The sequence below is a fragment of the Coenobita brevimanus genome, chromosome 30, assembly GCF_032717465.1.
Source record: "Coenobita brevimanus isolate Jiangsu-jjx chromosome 30, ASM3271746v2, whole genome shotgun sequence".
In the NCBI taxonomy this organism is placed as follows: domain Eukaryota; kingdom Metazoa; phylum Arthropoda; class Malacostraca; order Decapoda; family Coenobitidae; genus Coenobita; species Coenobita brevimanus.
The window spans coordinates 32868815-32890022 of record NC_136983.1 but is presented as its reverse complement, the minus strand read 5'-3'; the positions used below and the strand labels follow the sequence as shown (position 1 = coordinate 32890022).

The window sequence follows — 21208 nt, the reverse complement described above, 5'->3', positions numbered from 1 at the left end:
TTCAAAATCCTTGATTGTCCAAATTACAACAAATTGCCAAGTGCACTAAGCACACGTTTGCCCAAGCGCATGTACCCTGATGCCTAAGTGACATGACGTGTTGTGGCTAGTGATAGACTAACGCCCATAGTCCTGAAACTGAGGGAAGGGGTTACCCTTCCCACACCCTTGTGGATTGGAAGCTCACACCTTCAAAGTAAGTGGTAGTTTTGCAAGCTTGAGAGTGGACCACTTCGTGTGGGAAGGTATGGCAACAGTTGGTAACACTGATTAATATTAAATTTTAAAATCTTATAAAAATAAAGAAAAATATGACAGTTTCTAAGATTCACATACAATACAATCTCTGACCTCTTTTCTTATCTCTTTTATTATTAAAGACTGGCAATTGTTGTTGAATGCTTTGTATAAGAGTATGCATACTGGCTTTGGAGAACCTATACTGTTGGAAAGATCCGATGTCAGACAATGCTTCATAGGTCTTCAAGCGGTCAGTAATAAGTCCTCCAGCACATGGACCACTTTTCAGTGGACAGTGGCTGCCACTTTTTCTTGACAAGAAATAAAACGCACGTATTTCTATGGATGCCCGCACACGAGCCAATTTTTAGTGGCAGCTGCAAAAAAATGGTAACCGGGTCCATTTTACCCGCCATGCCACGGTGGCTGGCCACTAGCGACTGATGATGGATAGCGTTAATTCAAATGGCTTTCCGCACACGGGCCACTTTGCTGTGGCACTGGCGGACGGACTAGCATTGTTGATGGTCTATTTCCTACCCAAGGTCATGTGTCTACCCTAGGTCCTCTCCCTAACCAAGAACATCTTCCTTCCCAAGGTTACATGCGTACACAAGATCTATCTATCTATCTATCTATTGCCAGAAGCCTTAATCCTGTAAGGGGTGACCACAAACAAATCTCCTCCATGTCGTCCTGTTCCCCGCTATTTCACTGGCCTGCTCCTAGCTCACACACCCCTCTCTCATACACCTCTCCATTCCATCCCTTCATCTCATTCTTGGCCTCCCCCTCCCTCTCCCTCCTTCCACCTCACTCACATACACTCTTCTCATCAGTCTCTCACTCTCCATCCTCTCCACATGGCCAAACCACCTCAGAGTGTTTCACCTAACGTTTCCTAGCACATCCACATCCATAACACAACGCTCCTTCACTTTCTCATTTGTCAATCTGTCTCTCCATGTGACTCCACAGGCCCCTCTCAGATAACTCATTTCTTCTGCTCTCACTCTTGACTTCTGTCTCTCCAGAAGGTCCAAGCTTCACTTCCATACATTAAAGTTGGTATCACACTTTTGTCATGTAGTAACTTTTTCACTTCCATGCTCACTTCCCAGTTCCTTATCACTGCTTTCAAGGAACCAGCAACCTTTCTTCCTTGTTGTACCCTTTCAGACACATCACCCTCTAAATTTCTATCCTTACTTATCACACTACCCAAGTACTTAAACTCATTTACATTTTCCATTTCCTCCTCATCCAGCCTCATTCATTCACTGACTTAACTTCTCTCGAAAACCATAACTTTACTCTTCCCAGCATTCACCTTTAGATTCCTTTTCTTACAACCTCAAACAAACTCATCTACTAAGTCTTGCAGCTACCCTACGTCTTCACTTAACAACAAAGTATGATCTGCAAACAACAGTACAAGGAGATTCCAAACACCACCCTTTCTCATTAGGGCTACTCCAACATCCACTGCCCTACCTTGTACAGTATCTCTTTTATAACCCCATCCATATACAGATTGATCAACCATGGAGACATGACACATCCCTGTTTCAATCCAATCTTCAAGTAGAAAAATTCACTCAGTTCACTATCCACACGCTGTGCAGCCTTAGCACGCTCATACGTACTCTTCACTGCATTCAACAACTTTCCATATACTGCATACATTCTTCATACTTTCCACACCCGTTGTCTATCCACCCTGTCATATGCATTCTACAAATCAATGAAGGCCGCATACAACTTCTTTCCCTTTTCTAGAAACTTTTCCACTAAAGATCTAAGAATAAATATCTGATATACAAACCCTCTTCCCTTTCTAAAACCTCCCTGTTCTCCTCCAACTAATTCATCTGCTATTTTCCTAACTCTTGTCAGTAAGTATCCTACCATATACTTTCCCTCTTGCACTAAGAAGACAAATGCCCTATGATTACCATATACTTCTTTTTCCCCTTTTCTTTTGTACAGAGGAATAATTATACCTGACTTCCAAATCTCCGGGACTCTACCTTCCTCCCAGACCAAACTGCACATCTTCCACATCCATTTTATCAATCCCATAATAAAAGTTACACCACAGTACAAAGTCGTTAAGAGCTTGAAGTTCATGAAAGTCTACAGTTTGTATCAGGTAACGTTGTTAATGTATCCTCCCCAGTGCCAGACACGAAGCCAGGTATTCCAAGTGAAGCTGAACAGTCTGACTAATTCATTTATATATTTTGTTTATCGCAATCATGTTGGTGGATTTTTCCTAGCAATGACACAGTTCTTTGATAAATCAGTATTGGATGTTTTGTTATTATCAATGTATTTTTTTTTTATGCGAGGAAGAAGGAACCAAAGGCCATGAGCCCGCAGTAACAGTTCCCTCCAAGAGAAAAACAAAATACAATAGAGAGCCAAGTTCAAGATCCGATCATTTTGAGATGCCTGGACACACTGCGTTTGAAAGACTGGAGATCATAGGCAGCAGGAAATACAGACAGAGGGAAACAGTTCCAGAGCTGACCTGTTGCATAAATGAAAGACTGGGGGTAACGGTTAATTCTTGCATTAGAGAGTTGGACACAGAAAAGGGATGAGAGTTTGCTGCCAGACGGGTGCTACGCACCCGTCGTAGAGGTGGAGGAATGCAAGCAGATAGTTCAGAGGAGCAGTGACCATTAAAGTGGCGATAGAAAAGAGATAAAGATGCAACAGTGCGGCGAAGAGACAGAGGTTGAAGGGAGTCAGTAAGAGGAGGAGAGTTAGTGAGACGAAAAGCCTTTGACTCCACCCTATTGAGAAGAGCTGTATGTGGGGAGCCTCCCCAAACATGAGAGTTGTACTCCACACAGGGGCGGATAAAACCCCTGTATAAAGTCAACAATTGTGCAGGGGTAAAGAAAGAGCGGAGTCGGCTTAGCACACCCAATCTCTTTGAAGCAGATTTTACAAGAGATGTAATATGATCTTTCCAAGATAAGTCCCGAGTAAATGAAACCCCAAGCATGTTCAAGGATGATGCAGGATTAAGCTGAATATTATTAAACATTAGTGGGTATACCTGTGGAAGATTTTGTCGGGTTGCTAGGTGTAAGAACTGAGTCTTAGATGCATTAAAGACAACCATATTATTTTTACCCGTCAGACATACGAGCCAAGTCAGACATTAGGTGTGCCATAGCCTCATCCCTTGTTTGTTGAAGTAACTGTTGAGATGTGCGTTGCAGGAACCGAATGGAAAGGTGAAGGGTGGAGTCATCAGCGTATGAGTGGATAGGGTTAGATGTACAGCTTAGAAGATCATTGATGAATAAAAGGAAGAGAGTTGGTGATAGGACAGAGCCCTGAGGAACACCACTGTTGATAGATCTAGGAGAAGAACGATGGCCGTCTACAACAGCGGCTATAGAACGACCAGAAAGGCAGCTAGCGATGAAGGCACAGATAGAAAGATAGAAACCGTAGGAGGGCAGTTTGGAAATTAAAGATTTATGCCAGACTCGATCGAAAGCCTTTGAGATGTCAAGTGCAATGGCAAAGCTTTCGCCAAAGTCCCGAAAGGAGGATGACCAGGAGTCTGAAAGGTAGGTGAGAAGATCACCAGTGGAGCGTCCCTGACGGAACCCATACTGATGATCGGAAAGAAGGTTGTGATAGGAAAGATGTCTTAAAATTTTTCTATTAAGAATTGACTCGAAAACTTTTGAAATACATGACGTTAAAGCAATTGGACGATAGTTGGAGGGTTGGGAGTGGTCACCCTTCTTTGGGACTGGCTGAATGAGAGCAAACTTCCAGCAAGAAGGAAAGGTACAAGTTGACAGATAAAAGCGAAAGAGTTTGCCTAGGCAGGGTGTAAGCACAGATGCACAGTTCTTGAGAACAACAGGAGGGACCCCATCAGGCCCATATGCCTTGTTAGTACTGAAGCCAGTGATGGCAGAAAATACATCAACTGAAGAAATTTTAATGTCAGCCATGAGGAAGTCAGAGGGGGGACGTGATAGAGGAACAGCACCGGAATCGTCTAAGGTGGAATTGGAGGAGAAAGTTTGTGCGAAGAGATCTGCTTTATCAGTAGAAGAAATAGCTACAGAACCATCAGAGTAGAAAAGAGGAGGGAAGGATGATGAGGTAAAGTTGTTAGAAAGATTTTTGGCAAGGTGCCAGAAGGAGCGGGAAGAATTCGAGTTGGAGAGTTGAGAGCATTTAGTATGGATGATATTATTTTTAGTACAGCGAAGAACAGACTTAGCACGATTCCGGGCAGAAACGTAAAGATGATGTGATTCAGGGGTGGGTTGGCTCCGGTACCTTTTGTAGGCCTTCTCCTTGTTGCGGACAGCATTAGAACAAGCGTGATTAAACCAAGGCTTTCTTGCGTTAGTCAAAGGATATGAGAAAGGAATGTATGCTTCCATGCACGAGAGAATAACCTCTGTAATGCGCAAGGCACGCTCAGATGGCTCATGGCCATGGAAGCAATAATCATTCCAGGGAAAATCAAAGAAGTACTGCCTGAGGGCCTCTCAGTCTGCGGCTCCAAAATGCCACAGACGACGTTTCCCTGGAGGGTCCACAGGCCATACCGGAGTGATAGGACAGGTTAAGGTAATAAAGTTGTGATCGGAGGAGCCCAACGGAGAGAAAAGATTAACAGAGTAAGCAGAAGGATTAGTTGTGAGGAAGAGGTCAAGTATGTTGGAGCTCTCTCCAAGGCGGTCAGGGATACAGGTAGGGTGCTGTACAAGCTGCTCTAGGTCATTAAGGATAGAAAAGATGTAGGCTTGTTCACCAGGTGGATCCGTGAAAGGAGAGGAGAGCCAAAGGTGGTGATCTCCAAGAATGGAGATTTCAGAGAAAGGAGAAATGGACAGAATGTGTTCCATCGTAGAAATAAGATAGTCGAAGAATTTTTGATAGTCAGTAGAATTAGGGGATAAGTAAACAGCACAAATATATTTAGTCAGAGAATGACAGGAAAGCCGATGCCAGAGTGTGGAGAATTCAGAAGAATCAAGTTCAGGAACACGAGAGCAAGATAAGTCGTTGCGTATGTATACACGACAGCCACCTTTGGCTTTGAAATGAGTATGGAGAAAGTAGGAGGATACAGAAAAGGGTTTGCTGTCAGTTGCCTCAGACAGCTGAGTCTCCGTTAGAAAAAGAAGGTGAGGTTTAGAGGAGGAGAGGTGGTGCTCAACAGAGCGAAAGTTAGATGAAAGGCCGCGAATGTTGCAAAAATGAAGAAGAAGAGAGTCAGACAATGGTTCCAGGCACCTCGAGTCGTCACCGGGAGAGGGGCAGATGGCGGGGGCATTTATGTTCCCCCCCCCCCCTGGGGACTCCGAGGCTTAGTGAATCGACGCCATTTTTGGTGAATTTTGAATAGGAAGTGTAGTGTGTACTGTGCCTCTAGGTTTCATCATTTTCAGAAAAGCAAAACAGTATGCCAATTTCTTAAATATCAATGGAACGTATTTTTGTGTTATACAGTTTATTTCAGTTTAAGATCCTTACACTTGCAAAAATACGATGTCTTATTTATTTTATGAGATGTGGTTAATTTGCTCAAGTTTTCTCATTAAAATTCTTGTGCAAGGTGTATGAGTTTTTCTATTTTTTCTATAAGGTAACTGCAAGTCTTTCGTCCGTTGGTACACACTTCCTCATGTTTGTGTTCAGAAATGAAACTGAAGGCCCAGTTGCAGTCAGCAGGTCATCATAAGAAGCACAGGTCATTCTAAAGTAGTTTGTAAACTTCTCTGGGTACGCTCTTAAGTCTTCTTAGAGGGTATAAAACTGACCCGTGATAAACCTATGGCTGATTATCGGGTGCATTCAGAACTTTTTTTTTTTTTTTTTTTTTTTTTTTTAAGGAGCACAGTGATGACATATTCCATTCCTCGACATCCATGGTGGAACTGCCTGTGGTTGCCACAAAAAAGTGGCCCGTGTGCTGGGTGTCTTGCATCCCTCTCCACTTTTTAGTGGTGCCATGAAAAAGTGGCAGCCACCGTCCACTGAAAAGTGGCCTGCGTGCGTGGGACCTAATACGAATTCGCCTTGGCTGGCCATACTGATTGCTACAATATTTTTGCCGCAAATGCTTGTTTTTGTCATTTTTCCCACCCAGAACCCAGAAATCCCACCAGTCCCCCAAGTCACTTGGGGGGGGGGGTCATTTGAAAACCAATCACGGGCACCAAAAATAAAGGTCAAATTCACTCAAACCACATCAAAATACACCAGAAAAATATATTGCCAAGCCAAAGCAAAATAGTGTGGACTGGAAAAGTTTAGCCTACAAAACCCAAACATGAGACTTCGTACGATTCGTCTCACTGTAGGAATCATTTCATGAATTAATGGAACATTACAAAAGTATCATGCTCCATATCTGATAAACAGCATGACAGAACTATTGAAAAATAAAATGGAAGTGGATACAGTATCTTATCTTTGTTTTCATCTAGTAAATTAACCATCTCCAGGGAAGCGGTGAAGCCTTTTAAAACGATAAAAATAATAAATGCTTATTTTTTTCTTTACACTTTGTTTTTATCATTAAATTAAAATTCCCATCACACACACCATACGGTCCTTCAAATTTTACATTGTTTTCTTTGTACAAGGCTACTATAATATAACGAAGAGGAATGTGCTACTGAGATAATCCTCTCCTGTTTGCCGGGGAACACTCTCTCTTTCGTGCGTTAAAATTACCAAAAGTTATGGATAGGGCAAGGTGAACGCCTGCCCATAGTTTAAGACTATGGATGTATAGCTCAAAGTCACCGCTACACATCACTCCCGTCGCAATCACGCTATGCCGGCTAGTTGGTCTAGTATATAAAAACTTCATTTTCTTTTGAACAGACCTATTCAGTAAAATTATGCAGCTTAGACGGTCGTCAGTCTGACTGAGCCGTCCGCGGTACACACGAGATTTTATATGCCTAATATTGTGGACTACCCTGTATTTATTTTTTAGGAATGGTTTTATTGGCCAAGTCTGTCCATGGCCCGAGTAGATGGAGACTTCTTGCCTGACTACCCAGCCCAGTTGCTGAAAGCTGGTCACTTCAACAAGATGGACATGATGTCAGGCTTCACCAACGACGAAGGAGCCTATATGACATTGAGTAAGTCTCCATTTGAGTTTTACTTACAGCTGATTGATTTTAGGTAAGCCTGTTTTTCGTTTTTGTGTGTGTGTGTGTGTGTGTGTGTGTGTGTGTGTGTTTCCTTTTGTCACGTGCAAGTTAAGCAAGTCTCTTTTATCTATTGTTTAGATCTTGTGGAAGTTCTCATATCATTTGCTTCAGTCTTGAAGAAAATGAGTCTCTTCTTTTTTGTTTGGATCTTGTCTCATTTTTCCAGTTCGTCCAATTTATCTTTTGTTCAAATTTCGTAGAAATCGTTAGGGTCTTTTCTTCGTTCGCTCATTGTCTCTAATGTTTTGTTTGAGTCTCCTGGAACACAAGTAAGTCTCTTTTATCCAGTTCGTTCATTGTCTGCCAGGCCTACTTTCTGACGCCAAGAAGTCTTTTGAGGAACTGAGGAGCAACCTTAGCTATGTGGGCCCCAAGGCGGTATTCTTGGAGGAAGTGGAGTCGCCCATGTATCTGACGCAGCGAGTGTTTCTGCAGTACCTTCAGGACCTCAACATCACAGAGCATGATGAAATCCCCCTTATTGAAGTAAAGTATCAAAATTCTGTATTATTAGACGTATTATGTGCTAGGTTCTGCTGATGTTCTATCTATATATCTTTTGCCAGACGCCTTAATCCCACAAATGGTGCCCACAAACAAATCGCCTCCCGGTTCCCCGCCATTTCAATGCCCCACTCATAGCTCACCCCCCCCCCTCTCATATACCTCTCCACTATCCCTCCATCTCACCCTTGGTCTCCCCCTCCCTCATTTTACTCACCTTATGGGTGACCTCGACGCCATTCTTCTGCTTCATTTTAGAGTACTTTTTACGTCTCCTCATCGCACAAGACGGTGCAAAATCATGTTGACTTAATATATCAGCCTTCACCTGTACCTGGACATCTTTATTGCAACCACAGGTATTATGTTTTGAGCGACGTGTCTATGTCTGTCTTTCGGTGTGTGTGTGTGTGTGTGTGTGTGTGTGTGTGTGTGTGTGTGTGTGTGTGTGTGTGTGTGTGTGTGTGTGTGTGTGTGTGTGTGTGTGTGTGTGTGTGTGTGTGTGTGTGTGTGTTTACAGAAAATAACTCAGATTTATCAACTTTTTTCAAGGTGGAATGATTAAGAATCGGTCAGTGAGTATACTTACAATATGTCAAAGGTCAAGGTTGGAGGGCTAGATCTAAGATTGTCCAAGCAAAAAGAAAATGAAGAGTTTTTATCCAGTTTAGGCCAAACCTGGAGAAAAGACTGAGGGGAAGGCAAGAATGAAGTGATTCGGTTTTGAGCACAAACAATTGAAAGTCAAATTTCGACTTCTTGTGTGTTTGTTGACAATAATTAGTCTTGATCCTATTCTAACCAAACTTCATGAACTGCTTGAAGGTCAGTCAAAAAGCAAATTTATTGTTTTTAGGGACACTCGGTCAACGGTCAAGATGCCGAGCAAGGATGAGTTAAACAATTTTTTTTCGATTTACTCCAACCTTTGTTGTAATTTTTCTTTTTTGTGCAAGAAAGAAGGAACCAAAGACCAGGGGCCTGCAAACCGTTCCTTCCAAGAAATAAACAAAAACAATACAAAAGAGAGCCAAATTCAAGATCCGTTCATTTCCAGATGCCTGGACACACTGCGTTTGAAAGACTGGAGATCATAGGAGGCAGGAAATACAGACAGAGGGAGACAGTTCCACAGTCGACCTGTTGCATAAATGAAGGACTGGGAATAACGATCAACTCTTGCATTAGACAGTTGGAGAGAAAAGCGATGAGAGTTTGTTGCTAGACGGGTGCTACGCACCCGTCGTAGAGGTGGAGGGATGCAAGCAGACAGTTCAGAGGAGCAGTGGCCATTGAAGTAGCGATAGAAAAGAGATAAAGATGCAACAATGCAGCAAAGAGACAGAGGATGAAGGGAGCCAGTAAGAAAAGGAGAGTTGATGAGATGAAAAGCCTTTGACTCCACGCAGTTGAGAAGAGCTGTATGTGGGGAGCCTCCCCACACATGAGAACTGTACTCCACACAAGGGGCGAATAATACCCGTGTATAAAGTCAACCACTCTGCAGGGGCAAAGAAGGTACAGAGTCGGCTTAGCACACCTAATCTCTTGGAAGCAGATTTTACAAGAGATCCAATATGATCTTTCCAAGATAAGTCCAGTGTGAATGAAACCCTGAGCATGTTCAAGGTTGATGCAGGGTTGAGCTGGATTTTATTAAACATTAGTGTCTACTCCTGTGGAAGATTATTTCGGGTTGATAGGTGTAAAAAGTGTTTTTGATGCATTAAAAACAAGATTATGTTTACCCCAGTCAGAGATAAGAACCAAGTCAGACATTTGCCATAGCCACATCCCTTGTTTGTTGAAGTAACTGCTGAGATGGATGTTGCGGGAACCGAATGGAAAGGTGAAGGGTGGAATCATCAGTGTATGAGTGGATAGGGATAGATGTACAACTTAGAAGGTCATTGATGAATAAAAGGAAGAGAGTCTGTGATAGGACAGAGCCCTGAGGAACACCACTGTTGATAGATCTAGGAGAAGAATGATGGCCGTCTACAACAGCAGCTATAGAACGACCAGAAAGGGAGATATAGATGAAGGCACAGATAGAAGGACACAAACCATAAGAGGGCAGTTTGGAAATTAAAGATTTATGCCAAACTCGATTGAAAGCCTTTGAGATGTCAAGTGCGATGGCAAAGCTTTCGCCAAAGTCCCGAAAGGAGGATGACCAAGAGCCTGAAAGGTAGGTGAGAAGATCGCCAGTGGAGCGTCCCTGACGGAACCCATACTGACGGTCAGAAAGAAGGTTGTGATAGGAAAGATGCATAAGAATTTTTCTGCTAAGAATTCACTCAAAAACTTTTGAGACACAGGATGTTAAAGCAATTGGACGACAGTTAGAGGGTTGAGAATGGTCACCCTTCTTTGGAACTGGCTGAATGAGAGCAAACTTCCAGCAAGAAGGAAAGGTACAAGTTGAAAGACAAAGGCGAAAGAGTTTACCTAGGCGTGTAATCACAGAAGCACAGTTCTTGAGGACAACAGGAGGGACTCCCATCATTCCCATATGCCTTGTTAGTATTCAGGCCAGTGATAGCAGAAAATACATCAGCTGAAGAAACTTTAATGTCAGCCATGAGGAAGTTAGAGGGGAGAAGTGATGGAGGAACAGCACTGGAATCGTCTAAGGTGGAATTGGAGGAGAAATTCTGAGCAAAGAGATATGCTTTATCAGTAGAAGAAGTAGCTACAGAGCCATCAGAATAGAAAAGAGGAGGGAAGGATGATGAGGTAAAGTTGTTAGAAAGGTTTTCGGCAAGGTGCCAGAAGGAGAGGGAAGAATTCGAGTTGGAGAGTTGAGAGCATTTAGTACGGATGAAATTTATTATACCATAGCGAAGAACAGACTTAGCATGATTCCGGCCAGAAACATAAGGAAGATGTGATTCAGGGGTGGTTTGGTTCTGGTAACTTTTACAGTCCCTCTCCTTGTTGCAGAAAGCATTAGAACAAGCGTGATTAAACCAAGGATTTCTTGCCTTAGTCAGAGGACATGAGAAGGAAATGTATGCTTCCATGCCCGAGAGAATAACCTCCGTAATGCGCAATGCACATTCAGATGGCTCCCGGCCATGGAAACAATAATCATTTCACGGAAAATCAAAGAAGTACTGCCTGAGGGCCTACCAATCCGCAGCTCCAAAATGCCACAGTCCACGTTTGTTTGCAGGGTCCACAGGCCGTACTGGTGCAATAGAACAGGTAAAGTTAATTAGGTTGTGATCGGAGGAGCCCATCGGAGAGGAAAGATTAACAGTGTAAGCAGAAGGATTAGTTGTAAGAAATAGGTCAAGTATGTTGGAGCTGTCTCCAAGGCGGTCAGGGATACGGGTAAGGTGCTGTACAAGCTGCTCTAGGTCATTAAGGATAGAAAAGATGTAGTCTTGTTCACCAGGTAGATCAGTGAAAGGACAGTAGAGTCAAAGGTGGTGGTGAACATTGAAATCTCCTAGAATGGAGATTTCAGAGAAAGGAGAAATGGATCGAATGTGTTTCATCGCAGAAGTAAGATAGTCAAAGAATTTTTAGAAATCAGTAGAATTGAGAGATAAGTAAACAGTGCAGATACATTTAGTCAGAGAATGACAAGAAAGCCGAAGCCAGAGAGTAGAGAATTCAGAAGAATAAAGTTCAGGAACACGAGAGCAAGATAAGCCGTTGCCTACATAGACACAACAACCACCTTTAGCTTTGAAATGAATATAGAGAAAGTAGGAGGAAACAGAAAAGGGTTTGCTGTCAGTTGCCTCAAACACCTGAGTCTCAAACAGGAAGAGAAGGTGAGGTTTAGAGGAGGAAAGGTGACGTTCGACAGAGAGAAAGTTAGAGGAAAGGCCGCGAATGTTGCAGAAATGAAGAAGAATTGAGTCAGACAGTGGTTCCAGGCATCTCTCTCAGTCGTCACAGGGAGAGGGGCGAATAGTGGGGGAATTTATAGTCCCCCCCCCCCGGACTCTGAGACCAGATTTGACTGCGCCATTTTGGTTTTTAATTCTGAAAAGGAAGTGCTGGAGATAAGGCAAGAATAAGTGAATTAAATAAACCTTTATGTATGTACGTATGTAGGTAGGTAGGTATCTATTTACCTATCTATCTATATCCATCTATCTATTTATCTATCTTTCTATCTATCCATATCTATCTATCTATATCTATATATATCTATATCTATCTATCTATCTATCTACACACACACACACACACACACACACACACACACTCACACACACACACGAGGTGCTACCCAATAGTTCTAGTAAGCTGAACAGAGGGAGCCAAAAGTTTGCAGTTTTGCCTTTTGCCACTAGGAGGAGTCAGCAGCACCCCTTGTGCATCAGCGTGGCCCTGGCCGTGTCTGTGAGTGGACATGTTGTTGACCTACGCTTACTAATGTAATGTGATGTGTAGGTGGTTTGGCGGTTTTGCAATGGCGGACCTCACGGAGCAAAGAACCTGCATCAGGTTCTGCTTCAAGATCAACAAGACGGCTGCAGAAACTCACCGGTTTCTTCAGCAAGCCTTTGGTGACAGTGCTATGCCCCGTGGCAGAACATTTTCCTGGTACAGGCGGTTCAAGGAAGAAAGAAAAAAGCGTGTCAAGTTCGCAGCATTGTCAAGTCGATGTTGATCGTTTTCTTCAATATCCAAGGGATTGTTCACAAGGAATTCATCCCACCCGGTCAGTCTCTCAGCGGAAAGTTTTACTGTGAAGTTTTACAGCGTCTGAGGGAGAACATCTGCTGCAAACCACAGAACAGTGGAAGAACAAGGACTGGGTCCTGCATCATGACAATGCCCCCGCTCATACATCAATTGTTGTCTGACAGTTCCTGGCTTCCACTAACACGGTAGTCATTCCCCACCAACCCTATTCGCCAGACCTTGCTCCTTGGGACTTTTTCCTCTTTCACAAGCTGAAATTACGACTGAAAGGGCGTCGATTTGACTCGACTGAGGAGATCCAGACAGAACTGCAGGAGTTGCTCAAGACTATCACGCCTGAAGCCTTCCAGGGATGCATGGACTCATGGAAAAAAACGCTGGGACCACTGTATACACGCCCAAGGGGACTACTTCGAAGGCAACAGTGAGAACTAGGAGGCAAAGTAACTTATTTTCCTAAAATATTCAAATTACTGGAACTTTTGGGTAGCACGTCGTGAATATATATATATATATATATATATATATATATATATATATATATATATATATATATATATATATATATATATATATATATATTTGTGGTAGGTGGGGGCTATCATCATCCACTCACTCGATGAAGTGCTCTTCTCGGTGTCTGCCATTTCCTCTTCTCCAACTTTCTTTCCTTCCATCCCTTTCTCTCTTTCCTTCCTCGTCCTGCTGCCACAGAGTGACTTTACACTCTCTTTTCTTTCTTTCCTTCATTCTCTCCTTTTCCTTTTGCCTGTGGGTGACTCTACACTGAGTGACAAACCAAATGGTGTCCTGTACGTTAGGAAACCATTTACTACTCTGGGTGGTAATCATATAACCTCGTTTTGGCGCCTAGTGGTGTAGTGGGTAATTACGGCGCTTCAATCGGATTCAGCCTGTGTAGGTTTATATCCAAAGGATGGTTGGGGTTTATTGCTCACGTATTGTCACTCAGGGATGAGTTAAGCTGGTCACTCTGATCTGAAATGTTAGAACCAACTTGCTTAACCCCAGGCTCTTGTGCTTCTCATGGGGCAACGTAGGACTGCGTGATGAATGAATGAATGAATGAAGTATATATATATATATATATATATATATATATATATATATATATATATATATATATCTTCTCCTTTCGGCTCTCCCCATAGGGGTCGCCACAGCGGATCACCCGTCTCCATCTTACTCTGTCTTCTGCATCTTCTTCTCTTACACCTACCACCCGCATGTCCTCCTTCACTACATCCATAAACCTTCTCTTTGGCCTTCCTCTCTTTCTCCTGCCTGGTAACTCCATTTCCAGCATCCTCCTCCCGACATACTCCTCATCCCTCCTCCACACATGTCCAAACCATCTCAGTCTCGCCTCTCTAGCTTTGTCCCCAAACTGACTTACGTGTGCTGTCACTCTAATATGTTCATTTCTAATTTTGTCCAACCTCATCACTCCTAGTGAAAAACGCAATATCTTCAATTCTGCTACCTCCAACTGTGCCTCCTGTCTTTTTGTCAGTGGCACTGACTCCATTCCGTACAACATGGCTGGCCTTACGACAGTCTTATAAACTTTCCCTTTCATTTCTGCAGAGACCCTTCTGTCACAGATCACTCCTGTCACCTTTCTCCACCCACTTCATCCCGCCTGCACTCTCTTTTTTTACCTCTCTACCACACTCTCCGTTACTTTGTGCAGTTGACCCCAAGTATTTGAATTCATCTACCTTTGCCACCTCTACACCTTGCAGCCTCACGGTTCACCTGTCATCTCTCTCATTTACACACATGTACTGAGTCTTGCTTCTGCATACTTTCATTCCCCTTCTCTCCAGTGCCTATTTCCATCTCTCAAGCTCTGCCTCAGCTTCCTCCCGGCTCTCACGACATATCACAACGTCGTCCGCAAACATCATTGTCCATGGAGGCTCCTGTCTAAGCTCATCTGTTAATCTGTCCATCACCACTGCAAACAAGAAGGGACTCAAAGACGATCCTTGATGCAATCCCACCTCCACCTTGAAACCCTCAGTCATTCCTACTGCACATCTCACTGCTGTCATACTTTCGTCGTACATGTCCTTCACCGCCCTCACGTACTTCTCTGCCACACCTGACTTTCTCATACAGTACCACAGTTCCTCTCTCGGTACCCTATCATAAGCCTTCTCCAAGTCTATAAACACACAATGCAATTCCTTCTGGCCTTCTCTGTACTTCTCCATCACCATTCTCAAAGCAAATATGGCGTCTATAGTACTTCTCCACGGCATGAAACCAAATTGCTCCTCACAGATCCTCACTTCTCTTCTCAGCCTAGCTTTCACCACTCTTTCCTATATCTTCATTGCATGGCTGATCAGCTTTGTACCTATGTAGTTGCTGCAGCATTGCACATCACCCTTGGTCTTGAATATCGGAACTAGGATACTTTTTCTCCACTCCTCAGGCATCCTCTCACCCTCCAAGATTTTGTTAAACAATCTGGTAAACCACATCACAGCCATCTCTCCTAAGCTCCTCCATGCTTCCACTGGTATACCATCTGGGCCCACTGCCTTGCCATCCTTCATCCTCTTCATGGCATTCCTCACTTCCTCTCTGCTGATCTCTTGCACTTCCTGACTCACCACCTCCAACTCTTCCAACCTTCCCTCTCTCATATTTTCTATATTCATCAACTCTTCGAAATACTCCTTCCACCTTCTTAGTACACTCTCCTCACTTGTCAGTACATTGCCATCTGCATCCTTTATCATTCTAACATGCTGCACATCCCGCACAGCTCTGCCTCTCTGCTTGGCTAATCGGTACAGGTCTTTTTCCCCTTATATACTATTCAGCTTCTCGTACAGCTTCTGGTATGCATTTTCTTTTGCCTAAGCAACCTCTTTCTTGGCTATGTTCCTTGTCTCCTTATATTCCCGAATGCTTTCTTCGTCTCTGTGTCTATCCATATTCTTCTTTGCCTGCTTCTTCCTATTTATGTTATCCTGTACTTCCTCATTCCATCACCAAGTCTCCTTGTCTTCTCTCCTCTGTCCCGTTGTCACCCCAAGTACCTTCTTGGCATTCTCCCTCACCACTTCCGAGATAACTGCCCATCCGTCCTCGTCTTCCCTGCCTCCGAAAGCCTGGCTCACCTCATCCCTAAATTTACTACTGAAGTCTTGCTCCTTCAGCTTATACCACCTAATCCTTGGTTCAGCTCTCACTTTCCTCCTTGTCTTCACTTTCAGACTCATCTTTCCAACCAACACCCTATGCTGTCTTACTACACTCTCCCCTGGCACTACCTTACAGTCACTGAATTCTTTCACATTGCATCTCCTACGTAGGATAAAATCTATGTGCGTCCTCCTTCTACCACTCTTATACGTAATCCTGTGCTCCTCTTTCTTCTTGAAATAAGTGTTTACTACAGCCATCTCCATCCGTTTTGAAAAATCAACAACCATCTGACTTTCAGCGTTCCTCTCCCCGACACCGTACCTGCCTATCACCTCCTCATCACCACTATTTCCTTCTCCAACATGCCCCTTCAAATCCGCTTCCATAACCACTCTTTCCTCCCTGGGTATGCTCTGAATCACTTCCTCTACTTCACTCCCAAACTCTTCCTTTTCCTCCAAGTCACACCCCCACATGCGGGGCGTATGCACTGATGACATTAATCAGGACCCACTCAGTTCCATTACTCTATCCGACACTCTCTTCACCTCCAATATACTATCTATATACTTTTCCATCACTACCACCCCTACACCATTTCTCCTCCCATCTACGCCATGGTAAAACAACTTGAACCCTCCTCCAATCATCCTCGCTTTACTTCCCTGCCATTTTGTCTCCTGCACACACAGTATATCCAACTTTCTCCTCTCCATCATATCGGCCAGCTCTCTCCCTTTACCCGTCATCGTGCCCACATTCAAAGATCCCACTCTTATCTCCACTCTTCTACTCTTCCTTCTCTCCCGCTTCCTCTGGGACTGTCTTCCTCCTCTTCTCCTCCTCTCCTTCCTTCGTCCAACAGTCGCATATTTTCCACTGGCCCCCTGTTGGACAACAGCACCAGTGGCGGTCGTTGTTGACCCGGGCCACGACCGATCCGGTATGAAGTTTCCTTTTGTGCTCCGCATATTGAGTTGGCTGGGGTTTTTGCGCCGGATGCCCTTCCATGACGCAACCCTCCCCATTTATCCGGGCTTGGGACCGGCACTGAGTTGCACTGGCTTGTGCCCCCAGTGGCTGGGTTTTATATATATATATATATATATATATATATATATATATATATATATATTGTTACGGAACAGAGAAAGATAATGTACACTTTAAGTGAGAATACTAAAAATCACTACTGTCCCGTAAATTTCCAGGTTCAAAACAAAAGAGTTAGGTAAAATTACAAGTTAAAGTTTAATGCTCAAACTAACAACAAAACATTCAGGACTAATAAGGATAATGTAATGGCAAAAAACAGGTTAAATATATGGTTAACTGCAATAGCCTCTATTAACACGAAATTAGCAAGAGTAAATTTACCTAAGTCAGCCCTGATAAAATGAAAATACACTGGGTAATGCTCAGTTAATGCAAGATAAATTATTACAGATACAAACTATTATCAAAAATGACTGACAATAAGAACTCTACATGAATTACAAAAAAACGTTACTAGGCCTACAAATTAAACTTATGCTACACAGTACAAGAACAAAATGCAACAACACTTATACTCAAATTACACAGCTGCTAGATGGTTGGAGACTTCCTGAGCACTCAATAATAACTGTACAGGGGAGGACAGAGATGTGAACAAAATGAGGAGTAGATCTAAGTGGCAATTAATGTAGAGACTGAGCTCATTATATAGGGGCCGGCAGAGTTGATACAACTTGTAAGAAGGACGCGCAAATGAAGCCATGGGGACAAAGAGCTGACAATCCCGCTCTGAACAACAGAAAGGACGACTTACTCTACTATAACGGTAGAAGGGGGGGACTGAGGCAGAACACGCTCGTGATCAAACAGGCAGCACACTGTACGTTAGAATTACACAAAGGATGATGAAATCATAGGCTATGTAACACCTCCCCACAAAGAAAAAGAAATTTACAAAGAAAATTTCTTATTACTCTAAAACAATCTGTCTAAAGTCTAGATAAGCAATCTGCAATAACATTTTCTTTCCCCTTGACATGTTGTATGTCTAATGAATACTCCTAAAGAAGTAGACTCCATCTTGTCAATCTCTGATTTTTATCTTTAAACTTACTAAGGAATTTCAGTGGGTTATGATCGGTATAAATGACTATGGGGTCAAAACCAGAACACAAATAAAATGAAAAATGCTGTAAACCCAAAATCAAGGCCAAAAGCTCTTTCTCAATAGTTGAGTAGTTCTTTTGAGGTGGAGTGAACTTCTTACTGTAATAAGATACAGGATGTTCAATACCCTGATCATCCTCTTGCAGCAAAACAGCCCCAGCTCCTGTATCACTTGCATCAACAGACATCTTAAAAGGCTTAGCAAAATTTGGAGTAGCGAGCACTGGCTGACTTAATAGGATAGCTTTAAGTTTGCTGAAAGAGGATTCACAGTTATTGGTCCAGACAAATTTAACTCCCTTTTTCAGTAGGTCTGTAAGTGGTGATACAAGAATAGAAAAGTTAAGAACAAATCTCCTGTAATAACCTACCATTCCCAAAAATCTTTGTAGCTCTTTCCTACTTTTAGGTCTGGGAAGATCACTTATAACCTGAACCTTAGCTCCTGGTGGTGCAACATGTCCATCACCAATTACGTACCCAAGGTACTGAACTTTAGCTTGACCAAACTCACACTTTGATAAATTAGCTACAAGATTAGCCTGAACCAAACGCTCAAGAAATTTACTGACATGGCATAGGTGATCTTTCCAGTTGTCACTGAAGATTAATACATCATCAATATAAACAAAACACCCTGCCAAACCCTCTGTTACAACATTCATGAGCTTCTGAAATGTGGCTGGTGCATTCTTCATACCTTACGGCATTACAGAACATGCAAAAGCCTTTCCTAGTGTTACAAAACATGAGATCTCCCTAGCATGTTCAGTCATAGGTACTTGCCAGTATCCCTTTAACAAATCAAACTTACTTATGTACCTAGCCTTTCCGATCTTGTCTATGCAATCTTCCACACGAGGGAGAGGGTAAGTGTCTGTTTTGGTTATCTGATTAACACGTCTGTAGTCGATGCAAAGCCGCTGTGACCCACCTGGCTTAGGGACTAGAGTGACAGGAGAACTCCACTCGCTCTGACAGGGCTCAATCATCTTGTGGTCCAACAGGTAGCCAAGCTCCTTCTGGATGAGAGGAACTTTCACTGGGTTCACACTGTAAGGAGGCAGTTTAATTGTCTTTGCGTCTCCAACATCGACATCATGCATCAACACAGTGGTTCTTCCTGGAGTAGCACGGAACACTTGCGGGTACTCTTGCAGTAATGCCGAAAACTCCTGCCTTTCCTCGGGATGTAGATGAGAAAGCTTAGTCTGGAGATCATTCATGATATCAGGATTCTTCCCCAAACTATCACTCAGGCTCATACTGCATGGGAGAGCTTCACTTGCAGACTCGGGTGGAACAGCTACAGTGCAGACTGGATTATTTTCGTCCCGCCTGTGATATAACTTTAGCATGTTGATGTGACATAGTTGCTTGTTCTTTCTACGATCTGGTGTGGCGATGACATAGTTGACATCACTGAGTTTCTTCTCCACGAAATAAGGACCACTAAACTTGGCTTGAAGAGGTTGCCCATGCACCGGTAGCAGAATCAAAACCTGATCTCCTGGCTGAAAGTGGCGTAACCTGGACTTCTTATCATACCAAGTCTTCATCTTCTCCTGAGCAGCTCCTAAATTCTCTCTCGCCAGCTGTAAAGCAGTGGACAGCCGTTCTTTGAACTTCATCACATACTCCAGCAGGTTGACGTCATCTTCCTCCGACAGCCAGCATTCCTTGAGTAACTTAAGGGGTCCTCTTACTTCATGGCCAAACAGTAGTTCAAAAGGTGAGAAGCCCAGTGATTCATTTGGAGATTCTCTTGCGGCAAACACAACGAATGGAAGACCTTTATCCCAGTCTTTCTGATGTTCCAAACAGTATTTCTTGAGCATCGATTTGAGTGTTTGATGATATCTCTCCAACGCTCCTTGGGTCTGGGGATGATAAGCTGAAGACGTGATCTGGGTGATGCCCAACTCTTTCAGAGACTGCTTGAAAACATTCGACATGAAATTACTTCCCCGGTCTGACTGTACCTCCTTGGGCAGACCAAACTTTGTGAAAAACCCTAGCATTTCCTTAACCACGTTCTTTGCTGAGATATTTCTAAGTGGAATGGTTTCAGGATAACGAGTAGCCATATCAATCAGGGTCAACACATAAGAAAATCCTGAAGAAGTCTTAGGAAGAGGGCCCACAATATCCACCAACACACGGGTGAAAGGCGCCTCAAAAGGAGGAATGGGAACTAGAGGTGCAACCTTTTCCGTCTGATTACACTTCCCCACAACTTGACAGGTGTGACAAGACTTACAATACCAGGAAACATCCCTGAAGATACCTGGCCAGTAGAAGTGTTTCAAAATGCGTGCCACAGTCTTCCTCACTCCAAGGTGTCCTGCCAAACTGGAATCATGAGCCACTCTAATGATATCCTGCCTACAAACACGAGGGATGGCAACTTGATGTACAACCTCCCATTCACAGTCGGCTGATGCTGTTGGGGGTCTCCACTTCCTGATAAGTACTCCTGACTTTATATAATAACAAGTAGAAGCACCAGCTGACTCTTCCTCACTGCAAGCAGAGTTAGCTAGACCTTTCAACTCAGAGTCAGCAACCTGCAACTCAACCAACTCTTGACGAGACAAATTATCAACACTACGGGGTACTGCCTCATCTGGTGAGTGGTCCAAATTAGCAAGAAAAGTATCAGCTAGGATAACATCATCATCATCATTATCCTCTAAATCACCAGTAACTTTAGACTTAGCCCTAGTGACAGCACATGCAGTGAACACATCAGGGACATCACAATCATGGGACGCAGCCACTGGCTCACTAGACAGCTGAGGAGCTGGACACACTTGACTTTCACCAATATCATTTCCAAGTAAGAAAGTTACACCTGACATTGGGAGTGTCTCAACCAACCCAACCATAACGGAACCATTAACAAAACCAGACTCTAAATTCACTCTGCACAGAGGGACAGAGAAGTAATTATTCCCTACACCTTGTAAGATTACAGTTTCATCAGAGGAATTAACATTAGAGCCTAGAACACTGGTCAGCATAAGGGATTGGCAAGCACCTGTATCACGATATATTTGAACTGATTTCCTGTCATTACTGTCCAGAGGACTGACAAAACCATCAGACAGGAAATTAGCACATGAACTCTTGAGAGTATCACCCACGTTACTGCTCAAAAGAGGAGCTCCATCATGAGAATTTAAGTTACCCCTCAAAGCAGGTTCAATTAACTCAGT

At 43.3% G+C, this 21208-nt stretch overlaps 1 protein-coding gene across 1 annotated transcript in view; it reads left to right on the top strand.

Annotated features, from left to right (window-relative positions):
• Nucleotides 1-11175, top strand: part of LOC145395289 (juvenile hormone esterase-like) — a 28818-nt gene extending 17643 nt beyond the window's left edge. The window contains exons 7-9 of the mRNA XM_080268967.1: nucleotides 7244-7394; nucleotides 7774-7952; nucleotides 11149-11175. Coding sequence (XP_080125093.1) covers nucleotides 7244-7394; nucleotides 7774-7952; nucleotides 11149-11175 — 357 coding nt within the window. The remainder of the gene's footprint in view (nucleotides 1-7243; nucleotides 7395-7773; nucleotides 7953-11148) is intronic.
• The last annotated feature ends 10033 nt before the right edge of the window (nucleotides 11176-21208 follow it).